At 35.9% G+C, this 15,039-nt stretch overlaps 1 protein-coding gene across 2 annotated transcripts in view; it reads right to left on the bottom strand.

The window, feature by feature from the left end:
• Nucleotides 1–210: 210 nt before the first annotated feature.
• The window catches only part of dnajc15 (DnaJ (Hsp40) homolog, subfamily C, member 15), a 33,876-nt gene continuing 19,047 nt past the window's right edge, over nucleotides 211–15,039 (bottom strand). The window contains exons 4-7 of one of the 2 annotated variants that reach the window (XR_009272764.1): nucleotides 12,745–12,821; nucleotides 10,276–10,346; nucleotides 1,010–1,418; nucleotides 211–874 (exon numbers count right to left, since the gene is read on the bottom strand). Coding sequence is in view for 1 of the 2 variants with exons in the window: in XM_058786428.1 (XP_058642411.1) it covers nucleotides 1,348–1,418; nucleotides 10,276–10,346; nucleotides 12,745–12,821 (219 nt within the window). In the remaining variant the exon portion in view is untranslated. Of the gene's footprint in view, nucleotides 875–956; nucleotides 1,419–10,275; nucleotides 10,347–12,744; nucleotides 12,822–15,039 lie in introns of those variants that run through there. The other variant, XM_058786428.1, reaches the window with a different exon arrangement.

Genomic DNA, 15,039 nt, shown 5'->3' with positions numbered 1-15,039 from the left:
GTTACATTATAATTACACAAATAAGAACCGAATAATATTATGTAACGTAATTATTATACGTTTAGGTTTAGTGTTAGGTGTTTGTAATTACACACAATTTACTGTTATTACTACACTGCCCATTACTTATAACTTATCAAAATAATGTAACCAGTTTTAAGATTAAACTTGATTATCGGTTTAATGCAATTTAATGAAACTGAAAAAAAGTTCAAGTAGGTTTTTTGGTAACACTTTATTTTAAGCCATCCTTGTTACACGTTACATGTACTTACTATTATAATAACAATAAATTATGCATAATTACATGCAAGTAACACCTTAATCCTAACCCTGACCATATAGTAAGTACATCTATTTGAGTAATATTACACAGTACTTAAATGTATAATTACACTGTAACTATGCTCATTAAAAATTCATTATAACCATATCTATAGTCGTCTATGATGACTGGAAATCGCTCACATCTAAAATAATGAGGTCATATGACAATAACAAAGCATACCACTGTTTGAAATGTTTATGGTGGATTAATGCCTTCACATTACTAGCTATTTTTAAATTAGAGTAGGCAGTAGGGACAAGCTAATATTCTATTCTGAATGTAGCTTGAAATTGCTCTCAAGGAAATGAAATATAAAATGCATCCTAGAAGCAATTTCTTTCACTGTTGCTTGCCTTTTATTCCTTTTGCAGTAATGTGTGACTGGTTTGTGCAGCTTGTGTTGCAGTGTCCTGTCCTTGGCATTAATCTCGGTCTGACAAACGGCAAATCAGCAGTCCAAGTCATGGCGTACAGAACGTCCCTCTGTCGAATCCCAGCCTCTCTGTTCCTGCGTGGATCCGTCAGATGTGCAGACCAGACAGGCATCTGTACCGCAGGCATCAGCCAGAGAACAGCGGGAGGAAAATGGTAACATACAAACAAACACAAAAATACTCATAATGAATCATTATAGATTTGTAAAACAGTTTATTCAGCATGCTAAAATAACTTAACACCTACATTGTCTGGTCCCTGCGGGTTAGGATTTTTAGACCACTGGAAATTATAAATCCACCATTTTTCAGCAGACGTTAAACATTATACAAGTCACCTCAATAAATAAAGATTACTGCGAGATTTTTCACATGGACAGCGTGAAGATCCTTTAACGTGAAGGATCAACCTTTGCCAACTTGCATTAAAGTGGTGGTGGGGAACAGTGACAGATAGAACGGAGAGAGTCAGCTGATTTATGGCAGAAAAACATGGAGGAGAACAATGACTTGTGGAGGCTCATGGGTGAGTTGGCGGCTCTGAAGTAGATGTAACTCTCTGTTGGGGTAGCGCGGGCAGCTGGGTCAGTGCCGAGGGCCAGAGTCAAGAAGATCTTTTGCTTCATTGATCTTTGCTGCCAAATACGGGGATCCACCTGCAGGAGAAACAGCAGTTTATATCAGTATGGTCGTGATTTGTCTCCTTTCTCCTCTTACTCCTTGAAACTGTAAAAGGAGCATTTCTAAAATAATACTATCCTTACTATTTATTCATCTAAATGTAAACACACTTTCACCATAGCATATACAGAGAATTTAAAAATCACATTACTTTCTAAATGTCTTTTATTGTGCATGATTCATTAGTGCACATCATTCTAAATAATAATATAGAAGTCTCAATGTTCTGATACACTACCATCCAAACATTTGCGGCTGGTACATAAACAAAATTTTTTAGTTTTTTATATAGGTCTCTTATGCTCACCAAGGCTGCATTTCTTTGCTTACAAATACAGTAAATATTATAATATATTATAACAATTTTAAAAATCTATTTTCTATTTGAATATTTTTTCAAATGTAATTTATTAATTTGATGCAAAGCTGAATTTTCAGCATCATAACTCCAGTCCTCAGTGCCATATCATCCTTCAGAATCATTCTAATATGCTGATTTGCTGTTCAAGAAACATTTCTAATTAATATTAATGTTGAAAACAGTTATGCTGCTTAATCATTTAGTGGAAGCATTTTTTTTTTTCAGGATCTTTGGTTTGGTTTTTAGGATTATAAATGTTATTACTGTCACTTTGATCAATTTAATGCATCCTTGATGAATAAAAACACTAATTAAAAAAAGATAAAATAAAATTAGACATCATAACATTTGAACAGTAGTGTGTTACAACCACTGTCACAATCCAATCAATTCCGGATGGATAAAATCAAGTCCCACCCTACCTTTTCACCCTCATTTAATATCCCAATTCACTCGGAAATGTATTAAATATATCAAATGGGTCACAAACTGTTTCACACTGACTTTAAAGTCACTTTGAAATTAAATGGAGCAACATAATTCATTCCTTCCCCGAGTCCACAGGCTCAATTCTATCTTGATTTGTGCTGCATTACAGCTCTACATCCAAAGAAATCTCTTTGCCTCCAAACACTGACTTCCAGCCCACGTCCATGCCGTATAACGGGAGCGTGTGGCTGGGAGGGGGTAAAAATGTGCTATAGCTGGCAGCGTGTGATGAGGCACACCTGGTGCCTGCTGCGCCTCATCATGCTGCTGTAAATTTCTATTGCATCTTTGGTTCAGTAAAACACGTTCCACGAGTGCAAGCGTACGTGAGGCACCCTGGAGGTCCAGAACAGTCACAAAGCCAGAGCAGACTTTACCTGATGACAGCTAGACCCCTCACATCTGTACCCATCACTTTCTCCTCACTGCGCAACGAGCCCTTCAGCACATTTATTTTCTCACTTGCTATGTAACCTTTTGTGAAATAAAAATGGCAACCACTGTTTTCTTTACTGCCTACAACCTCTTCTATTTATTATGTATTGATTGCTGATGCAGCCACACAGTGCACAGTGTAGTGCATGAGTTATATACAGAGGGGTAAATAAGTATTCAACACATCAACAGTTTTTTAATTAAACACATTTCCAATGCAGCAATTTGCATGAAATTTTGACCAGACATTGCCATCAACTCAAGAAGTACACAGATAAAATATCAAACATCCTGGTATTGGGCTTTTTCGCTTCACAAAATCCGTATTATTGAAGGGAAGATGAATGGAGCCATGCACCCAGAAATTCTTAAAATGAATCTGTTGCCACCCACCAGGATGATGAGACATACTGTAGATGGACCTTCCAGTAGGACAACAATCCAAAACATACTTCAAACAAGACTGAATTGGTTCCACAAGAATAAAATAACGTTTCCATCCAATGAGTCAGAGAGAACAAAATCTTCACTTCCTGATAAACTGGTACTAAATATCACTAAGAAAAGTAGGAGAAGCCACTGAATATAATCATTTTCAAATATAATAAATTACTTGCGCCTGAGAGCGAGCAGAGAAACACAATAAATGCAGTCACTGTTTTCGGAGAATGCAGTCGTGTCTGGAAATACAGAATACTTTGATGACAGACTTTGCTTGGGTATTTCATAATGACCATAACAACATTTCAGATGATCTGCAACAAAATCGATCCGCTGGTTAGTCAGACAATGCCGTTCCATAGCGCAAAGTGGCGTGACTTTTTTTGAATGCTCATGCGGAATTTATTCGCAAAATGCATTTTCATGTCCCATTATTTGCATTAACCCTTTTTCGCACAAGTCAAAAACCACCTCAAGTGAGCATAAAAAATTTTATTTTCAAAATTTGGCATTTCCATCACTCGTTTCAGATGTAATACTTCAAAATGCGCATAAAAAGTGAGTGATGGAAAGATTGCAAATAAAAGCTTTTCCTCGAAGTATTAAATACAGTTTCAGTTAGCCAGTTTTATTTTCTGTGGCATTTCACTTTAGCACACAATGTTTTTACGGATTGTAATATTATTTCTTTATTAGTGTCAATTTCTTGAGTTAGTGCCGTTGTCTGATCAAAATTTCATGTGAATTGCTTCACTGTAACTGTGTTTAATTTTTAAAAAATGTTGACGAGTTGGATACTTATTTCTCCCTCTGTTTATTTATATGTGTGTGTGTGTGTGTGTGTGTGTGTGTGTGTGTGTGTGCGTGCGCGCGTTTTTGTGAAAAGTCAGGACATAGATTTGTATAATGACAAAGGTATGACATAGGTATTACAAGGTGAAGGTGACTTTTCAGGACATTGTCCCCACTTTTCAAAACGCTTATAAATCATACAGAGTGAGGTTTTTTTGGGGAAAGTTGAAATGCACAGTCTCCTGTAAGGGGCAGGTTTAGGTGTAGGGTTGGTGTCGGGCATATACAGTAAGTACAGTATAAAAACCATTACGCCTATGGGATGTCCCCACTTTTCACAAAAACGAACGTGTGTGTGTGTGTGTGTGTGTGTCTATTTGTGCAAAAAAACAAGGTGATGGAAACATAGCTATAGTAAATTCTCCAGATTTGCTATAGTTTAGCTTGTTTGCAAGTTAAATTAAATGTTGTTTTATAACAATAATGATCAATTCTTGGTCAATTTTGACAGCTTAAATTGCAAATTGACTGTTGTACAGTGGTTCATGAAGCCAAGGTCACATGGGGTCAGCCATGAACCAGAGAGTTAATGCTGATTGACTGACAACCAAAGTAATAATAATGATCAGCTTGTTACTGGGTGACAGACACTGGCCTGTCTAAACATGACAGACTGATGTTCTTAAATCAGAAAATATCAACAACCCCTGATATATTGGTTTAACCATTTGCACAGCTCCCTTGTGAAGATGTGAGGGAATAAAGGTGAGCAGAGGCAGAAATAAGGGAAAAAATGATGACTGGTGTATTTCCCAGGAGACCATCAGTCAGAGAAAGGTCAGTTTCGCCACAGTGCTGTTCCCTAAATCTCACCAAAACATGCTCAGATCACATAGAGCCCATTAAATATAAAATAAACAATAAATAAATAAATATAAAAAAAAACACCAGATTCAGAAGAAAACAAAAAACAAAACAAAAATGTAATTAATACAATAAAAAAAAATATTATTTTATATGTTATTGACTTTGGGGACACTGGGTCTATGTGACCTGGACATGTTTCTGTGAGATTCAAGGAACAGCATTGTGGCAATGATGACCTTGCTCTGCTGAAGGACTCACAGGATTTACACAAAGCTGTCCCTCTCCAGGATCCTGAACGCATCCATTATGTGCTCTCACACACACACACACACAGTCCCTGCCTGCCCGCTTGCACAAGACTATCATGATAAGCAACTATAACAAATTGGAAAACACACAGGAGAGTGAACAGGTAGCAGGGAGCAGGGCCTGAGGAGGCTGCTAATCTGTCTGTGTGTCAGAGAGGAAGTGGAGCTGCGCGCTCAACACAGCCTGCAGTGATGCACTTAATTACACATTAGTTTTTCTGCCAATATATTTTTGTCCAGGACATATAGACACTGTCAATGGACTTATTTCACATGAGAGAAATCTTGCAATTCTTCTTAGTGACTCAGCAAAGGTTTGAATAATTTCAATGAACCAAATCAGTGTATATTCCAATCAATTAATTGAACCATCAAAACTATGATTCAACAGTTTGTTTGCGTCATCACTAAAAAAAAAAAAAAATTCAATTTTTTTTTTTTTTTTTTTTTACAGTTTCACAATTGTTCATATTAAAATGTTTTATTACACTAAGAAAAAAATATGTATGGTTTATTTTTTTACTCAGAAACTGGTAGTAATTAATTACAAAGAAATGGCAAGTAAGACGTTGAATTAAACATGAATTGAATTCTGAAGTAGAAAGACTGAAATAGTATTATCTTGTGAAAAATACTCTAATAATCTTTGTTTACAACTTAAAAGAATATCTGTTTTAAGTAAATATTACTGTTTATTACAGTTGTTGTATTGGCGCATATAAATGTTCTTGTGTATAATTTGATAATTCTTCCTTGTTTTTTTTTTCTTTTTTTTCTGAAAAACAGAAAAAAATTATTTGTAACTAGATTTTTACTCGACAACTTGTTTGTCTCTCATATACACACACACACACACACACACACACACAATTTTGCTTTACAGTTCAAAGTACAGTTCAGCACATGACACAACAAACCACACAAGTCACATTACAGACAGCACACCATAACCTGAAACAATCAATTGCTTTTTCCTTTTAGTTTCTGCTTTTATTCAGTTTCTGTTAGATGAGTTAAGGCATGTATGATGGTTTCTCAATGTCCCCATTTGCTCATAGCAAGCAAATTAATGAAAGGCAATTCAACAATCATTCCATGCCATTACTCTGACCACTCAAAGTTAATCATCTCATTACGGCCTAAAGAGCGGATAACGGTGCGAATAGCGTCGATCCTCATGTCAATGTTAAACCTTGTCGTAGGGGCTTAAACTCACAAAGGGCTACATGCAAGATGAACACAGAAATATAGAAAAGAGCTCAATCTCATCTGGGTCACAGAGTCTTTTCTGACATGAATTGTGTGTGATGTCAAGGTGAGACATTAGGAGGCATGTGGATGTACAGACCCGTATTGATAACTCACCAGTCAACGGCTGCATCCGAAATCGCATATTTCCCCACTATATAGCAGGCGAAAATTGTATGTGAAAAGAGTAGTATGTCCAAATTCACAGTATTCATGAAACAGTATAGACAAAATGTACCAGGATGACCATTCCAGTGAGATTATGAAGTGTGCACTCAATGGATACTTCAGTAGCCTCTGAGGCATAACATTCATATTACCCATATGCATACTATACGCAACATATTTTTTGACAGTCTTGGAGTATTTATTCAAAAGAATGCGATTTTGCACACAGCCGTTGAGTAAAAACCGATAATTTGGAGGCGTTTAAAGTCTTGTAAATCAGAAATAATGAAAAATTGAGACCATTGTTACTGAATACCTGCATTGTTACACTCATGTCGGCACTCAGTCCGATGCACAGTAAATAAAATGCTACATTGCATCATAAACAATCCTCTCTGTTGATAATGGCACTCCTGCAGAACAGATGCTAGTGTCGCACAGCATCCATCACCCTCCACAGTTCGGTTGCTAAGAGACGTCTCTGTTGACAATCGAACACCTGCGATATTTAATGGATGCTTTGCCATTTCGTTTCCTTATAGGGACATTTGGTAAGAGATATCAGTAACAGATGTCAAAGAGGAATATCAAACATGCAACTTTAAATAGCATAAAAGTATGATCACATTAGCAATACTTTGGCAAAATTTTGTGGGAAAAAATGTCTATTTGTCTACTGTCAATAGTGTAGCGATATATAGGCTTGTCATAATCATAAATTTTGTGCTAAGGATACACTGTCAAACAAATAATTGAGATTAATGATTTCATTCAGTTTTGTTCACTTACAGTGCGAGTCCAACTTTATTTATTTTTTTTTTAAGTGTATGTAATCGTATAAATAGGCCTATACTTTCTTCAATGTTGTTAAAATTAAAAATATTTATATAATATAATATAATTAGTGCTGTCAAACAATTAATTGCATCCAAAATAAAAGTTGTTTACATAATATATGTATGTGTACTGTGTATATTTACATATTATTTTATGTATATACAAATACACACACATGCATGTATATATTTCAGAAATATATTGTTATTAAATAAATATATTCATAATATAAATTACATGAATATAAATACAGACATGTAAATATTTTCAAAATATATACTGTATGTGTGTGTATTTATATATACATAAATATACACAGAACACACATATTATGCAAACAAAAACTTTTATTTTGGATGCAATTAATCGCAATTAATCCTTTGACAGCACTAAATATAATATAATATAATATAATAATGCAACCACAAATTTTCATTTTGTACAAAAGATCTTTGACTATCTTTGTGTACTAAAAGTGCTTTTTATTTGTTTTTAGAAAAAAGGGACACAATATATTGAATTTAATAGAATTTCTGCTTCAAGTTCTCTTATTTGGGTGGCAAAATGTGAACTTTAAACTGCACAATTATTGCATATCAGTAGACCAGCAATAATTACGACAGGCAGTGTTGTATGAAGCAAAGCTGACACAAAAGTCACTTTCAAACCAAGCAGCTTTGTAAAAAACTCACCCCTGAACCTGTTGCGAAATCTGCATGGGGAAATCTTTTGCCCTCATATGAAATTCCTAACTGATCCAAATAACTGGATTTCATACATGAAAATTCACCAAAAAATGGTAAATGTAATCACACCTCAAGCCTATTGACCATATAAAAAAGGTTGAGTCTTTCAGTATGTTCTATACCAATCGGTTTCAATAGGAAATACATCAGGAAAGCAAACTGCATTCATCAAGCCATTTCATGGGGTCTTTCATACCTCAGCCCCTCCACTAGTGTAACAAATGGGATGTGCGCTTGCACGCCATTATTAACGGCACTGTAATAAAGGATTTCTCAGCAGAGCTGGAGGATGGGACAAATCTGGCACACTTTCTCTGCAGGACGTCCTCCCTGCAGTCACAGGCCTTATCGCTCCACTACAGATAGAATCACAGAGACCATCGCTTATTTCACTGAGAGTATTAGTGGTCGAGAGGAGCAAACAAGGCCTGACACACACACACACACACACGCACACACACGCACACAGCACCTCTGAGCACTGTGAGAAATGCACCTGAAAGAGGGTAAACCAGAGAAAGCCAAGGTGAGGCCATTAACCTTGAACAGAAAAACAGGGCAAGTACAGTGACCAAGAAAAAAATAAAGATGCCGGCTCACAGTGTGTAATAGGTGAAACCGTGCACTTAAAAAGAACCTGGTAAAAAAAAAAGCAAGTCGCTAGACAGTGATTTATAATCTGTGTCGTACAGAGTGAACAAATCCTTATCAGATCTAAATACATTTGTACCTGGTGCATTATCTCTACTGCGTGATATAGTATATTCAACATCTGTTTACAATGATTTTGACTATGATTTAAGATACCATTAAAAAAAAAAAAAAAAGGATTTGGTATGATTGTTTTTTAGTTGTTGTTGTTGTTTTTTTAAGAAAGAAATCTCTTATGCTATTTATTTGATAAAAACAGTAAGATAGTAATATTTGGAAAATAAATAAATTTTAGAAAAAGAGTAAATTATTAGAGTTCAAAATAAATGTTTGTATTTGAATATATTTTCAAGTGTAATTTATTTCTGTGATGCAAAGCTGAATTTCCAGCATCATTACTCCAGTCTTTATTGACACGATCTCTCAGAAATCATTCTAATATGCTGATTTGCTGCTCAAGAAATATTTTATTAAAAATTGATGTGCAGCCGAATGTGTTTGTCAATACTATAAACATTTTTTGTATTAACTGATTAATATAAAAGTTCAAAATAACAGCATTTATTTGAAATACATTTTCTTAAATGTAAAAAGTGATGTAAAAGTTTTAAATGTAGAAGTGCATACTGTCCCTTATGATCAATTTAATGCACCTTTCCTGATTAAAAGTACTAATTTAAAAAAATAAATAAATTAACCCCAAAATTGCAACAGTAGTATATAATTATTGCACTGATTACTGTTCCTCATTTTAAGTCACTTTGGATAAAAGCAACTGCTAAATAATAATAATAAACAATAATATTTTTTAATAATATTTAATAAATAATAATAAATAATACCTTTTCTAAAGAGTATCATTAGTTTTACTTTCCTTTCTCATCTCATGACATGCATTAAGATGTATTAATAGTGCCTCCTATTTAAACTCCATCTGCAAAAATTTAAAAAGTTGCTAAGACTGATTTTTTTACTATGAATAATTTAAAACTATTAGCTGAATACATTTAAAACTGATGCAAACAGATTAAAATTAAATGATTAATGATTAATTCATTCTGCATGGCATTTTTAAATCTGTAGGTAAATGTTGCTGTTTATTTCTGTTTTGTTATTATTGGTGAATATGTTAATAATTCAATGTCATTCTTCCTTCAAATGAAAGACTCTGTATTTAAATTCTTACATTACACATTTTGAATCTACAGTACTGGCTGAAGTGATGGTTCACTTGATTTTGTCCTGTTTTGTGTGGTTCTCATTTATGGTTTATATTACAGCAAGTCAGCATTTCAGGGATGTGAGCTCTCTTTAAAGAGTGTGTTATGACAAATGACAAATGCTGTACAAATCAATAATGTAATCAACACCCGTCTCTGCCGCTGTCTGCTCAGACAATACACTGAGCTACGGCTGCATGTGGAGAGCTGAGTCAGAGAATTATTGATCAACACACAGCCTTCCCAACATGACAGCCTGAACTACTAACCTTTATCTGGATGATTTAGGACCATGATCCTTCTGTGGGCTTCCCGTACCTTTGTCTTGCTGCTGGTCGGACTGCACAAAGCAAGAAAACAGAACATTTAGAAAAGGAGCACACCACCATCTAGTGGACGCGATGTGAACTGCCTTATAAATCTAATTGCAGGCCTCCAGACTGATTTTTTTTTTTTTTTTTTTTAACTAGTCATCAACATGTGTGGTCTGTCTCCAACATTGCACACATAAACTGGAAATACTCAATCTGTACATCCCCTAAAAATCCCCAATTTAGTGGGCAAAACAGGCAACAGATCTAGAGGGTGGGAAAAGGTATTTGTGCATGCTTACGGACATTTGTAATTTGTCTGACAAATGGATAAAGAAAAGCATTTGACAAAATGACAAAAAAGGAACTGATCATTTTTGAAATGCATTTCAATGTGCATTTTAAAATGATTTATTGATTTACTATTTGATTGTTTTATTTAACTACATATTAAAACATTGATTAAACAGTATAAATACATTTTTAATTAAAATAAATATTGAACTTATTATTTTAACATTTTGAATTAAATGAAACGTTTTAAATGTCTATACATTTATCAATATAAAAAGTGATTTAAATTTTTATGTATGAATAATAAAATTGATGACTTATTTCTTCATTTTATTTTTAAATGCCACTTTCTAGTCTTCCATATATGTCAACATTGACAGATACATATTATAAATACTGACAAATTTAAAATGAATTTCAATGAAGTTTGTTTTTCTGGTGTTGCTTTATACTAATATTTTCTACTCATCTTGCATATATTTAGTATTCCCAAACTTCTTAACAGTTTGTTTCACACATACAAGCATAATTACATACATTATATATAAATATTTTATTCTATCTAAAGCAATGAGTTATGATCTGAGGACAGGTGGTTTTAGGCCACTTGGCTTCACACCGTCTCCTTACCGAAAAGATAAATAAATTTCTTTCCAGCCTCCATCTGTCAGGGTTTAGATCTGAATCATAGCAAAATAGCCAGACGTGATGATTAAAAGATACATTAATGCTTACACACAAGCGCTCAGTCCTACAAACCCTCCTCTAAAGACTCAAATCATATGCAGGAGTGGGCGTCTGAGAGGGGCCAGAGAAACTAATTAAAACACTGTGCGGCGCAGAGGATTCCAGAATGTGATGACGAATCCGTCAGGCTAAACTGCATTTGTCAGAAGAGTCAGCATCTCCACCAGATATGCGTGGCATTTGGGAGAATAAAATGTGTGCGCAAAAAAAAAAAAAAGAGTCAGCAATGTATATAAGGATGATCACAGAAAACGCTAACAGAACTGCAAAAAAAATTATAAAATAATTCAAGTGTAGGAATAGGCTGATTTGATCAAAAATGCAGCAAAACAGTGAAATATTATTACACTTTAAAATAACTGTTTTCTATTGTAATACATTTTAAAATGTAATTTAATCCTGTGAATCAAAGCTGAATTTTCAGCATCATTACTCCAGTCTTCAGTGCTACATGATCCTTCAGAAATCATGCTATAATGCTGATTTGCTGCTCAAGAAACATTTCTTATTATTAGTGTTGTGCTACTTAATATTTTTGATGAAAATATTTTGATGAGGATTCTTTGATGAACAGAAAGTAAAAAATAAATAAATAATTCACTTGAAATATTAATCTAATGATCAATTTATTGCATCCTTGCTCGCTAAAAGTATTAATTTCTTTAAAAAGTTCATTTTTAGATGATCTATCCCTTTAAAGAGCACAAATAACTGTACAAATTAGCCGAATTTACCATGGGTGTAGAGAGATCAAAGTATATCAAAGCAAACAGTAACATTATGAGGCCAGTTATTGCAGCAGTGAGTGACAGACACCAGAGTAAAGCTAAAGACAGATGAGAAGAGAATAATACAAACTATTAACCCGAATCAGTACCGTTTGATGAGCGTGAATGCGGTTGACCGAGTTCATACTGATCACATCCAAGAAATATTATTTACAGTCTGGTTCAGCTTTATGAAAACATTAGTCCAGTTTGATTGACAACACAAAGAAATGAGGCACTCGGCTTTGATGCCAGCACTGCCACACAGGATGTGATGCTTGCACGGTGTGAGTCACACCTGGGAAATTTTTAGAGAAATATACCCCTCCTAGGAGGAGGAGGGTGGTCCACCGAAAAAGCAGATTACAAAGTTAGAGTCACAGCTGAGACTTTTTCCCATTAGACGATAGGATCAAAGCCGTGACGACAGGAGATGACGACCGGCTTCAAACCAAAAGAATTGGCCCCAGACTTAACCGCAAGCTCTTCTGGGAAGTGCAATGATGCAGTATGTGTATATACTGTAAAACACCTTTGTTTTCTTCCATGACAACTCATAATGAGAGAATTCACTAAGAAGAATTGCAGTGATTTAGGGCTTTGTTTAGCCCACAATTACCTGATCCCGAGAATAAGGCTGGCTTCCCGTCTGGTCATCTTCTGCTCAAATCCACCTTTGTAATACGCAGAAAATGACTAGGAAAGAAGAGAAAATGTTGAAAACAATGATCCAAATTCAAAGTTGAGCTCTAATCAACAGCATATCTGTGGCATATTGTCGATTACTAGGGAGGAAAAAAAGGTGCCTTTTTCAGTCGAATGGAAAAACACAGGGTCAGGCAGTAAACGTTAACATACACACAAGGCTTCAACCCTACTGGCATTAAACTAGGATGATAGAATCGCTTGTACCCAATCTTTCAATTTGGTTGTCATGATACACACAATGAGACATGATGGAAGTATCTGTGCAGCACAGACATTACGTTGGCAATCTGTAATCAGAAGTTTATTCACCCAGAAAAGTGATCCCAGCTGAAACTATACAGCTCAAATTTGTAACCGCCCATAGTGCTGGTACTATGGATTTATTTAGGGTGCAGTTTTACTACAGCCCTCTGGGGGCTCTAGTGCGCTCCCCTCCTCTATATTAAGCCCAGGTGTGGTAGTAGAGGGAGTTACATTGTTTGGTTGGGAGGAAGCATGGCTTCTCATGCTACCTTCAATGTTTAGAGTTCCGGTTGAGAAACGTTGATGTTTTAAGCTCAATCAATGTAAGTGTTTATCTCTGTAAGTTTATTTGTGTTACTTTGCTTGTGTTTGTTCATTTGGTTATTTTCTTTGAATGTGTTTGTTAGCACTCTGGTTCTCAGTATGTGTTTGCGTTCTAGAGGGACTCTTTTGTACCTGTGGTTATTCTTGCCACTGAAGGCCACGCTGTATGTACCTGGGAGATATCTCTAGGATGGGTTTCCTGTTGCTGTCGTGGACAGTTTGAGTTTCCTCGCTCGGGGACTAGAGTGGTTTTGGGACTATATGGTGGAGTTTGTTGGATGCACATTAAGCTTTGTCGTCTTCATCAGAATCATCGTCATCACCTTCGATATCATCGTCTTCAATGATAAGTACTACAGACATTCAGTAACATTCATGTTCCCCATTGGACTATGCTTAACTTTCGACCAGTTTCCACTCCTGTTTGTATGCTTGCAAACCCACATACTTGCATTTCACAAAGCAACTGAGACTGTTGTTTTTCTTGTTGTTTATGTTGTGATTGGTTTATGCCAACTTCTACCACACAATAATAATTGGTTTAATCTCACTCTGTGTATTGATTTGGTCATTTGTGTCAACATATTTGTGTTTTAAGGTACACTTATGGAGAAAGGTTGGTGGGCCCCTCTCTCAAAATATATTGTAGTGGCTCATTCTTTTAAAGAGAAGGGGAGCGGTTACATATTGGCGCCCGAACAGGGACCATTAAGCCTTATATTTGTTACCTTTAACAGTGACCATGTCTTACAATAGGGACAGCCAGATTGCTCTGGATGGGATTGAGGCCGTGCCTGATGGGGAGTTTGTTTCTGCTCCGTTCACTACACGAAGGGAACCCCTAAGAGACTTAATCCACACTTTTAGTGACTTGTATATTGATTCAGATGACGAAAGTGTGGGAAATGAGGACAATGTACCTGAGGTTCTAGATGATTCCCATTTTCCACCTCCTCCACCACCACCGGAGATTGATCCTGAAACAAACCACGACCCGGCTGCTTCAGTGGGATCGTTGATTGAACGCCTGACAGATCGGTTCGCTGGTATCGAAGACCAACTAGCTGACTTTGGCCAGAGAGTGAGTACGAACGTTTCTTATGGTGAATTTGAAAGACGATGCAAAAAGATAGAGGAAAGAATGTCATATCAAATACAACGTGAGTGTGAGAAAGTGAAGAGTCAAGTGGAACTGCTGGTTCAGGAGCTGGGCCAATCTGTTGTAGATTGCTTAAAGCGAAGGGATCGTCAATTGGAGCACAGATTCCAATCCTTGTTGCCATCTGCATCCACCCCGATTGCCCCAATCCTTAATTCCAGAGTTTCCTTTCCCCATTCTAAACAAAGAAATGCAACTTACAGTGTACAGTTCAGCTACTTGCCTATGCAAAGCAGCCAATCCGCAGTACAGTATAATCCCCCAGTGAAACTAGATTTCCCCACCTTTGGTAATACCCAAGAGGATGATCCTGTGGTATTTATTGAACATTGCGAAGAATATTTTGCTGTCCGACCCCTTAGCGACGATGAAATCCTCGCCTCACTCACTGCTGTCCTCAAGGGCACCGCAAAGGATTGGTGGATGGCAGAACGAAGGAAGGTATATAACTGGAGCCAGTTTAAAGAAAGTTTTCTGCAC

This window comes from Onychostoma macrolepis, chromosome 09 (assembly GCF_012432095.1).
Source record: "Onychostoma macrolepis isolate SWU-2019 chromosome 09, ASM1243209v1, whole genome shotgun sequence".
NCBI classification, from domain to species: domain Eukaryota; kingdom Metazoa; phylum Chordata; class Actinopteri; order Cypriniformes; family Cyprinidae; genus Onychostoma; species Onychostoma macrolepis.
The sequence above is the reverse complement of the archived record's forward strand: the minus strand, read 5'-3'. Positions and strand labels throughout refer to the sequence as shown.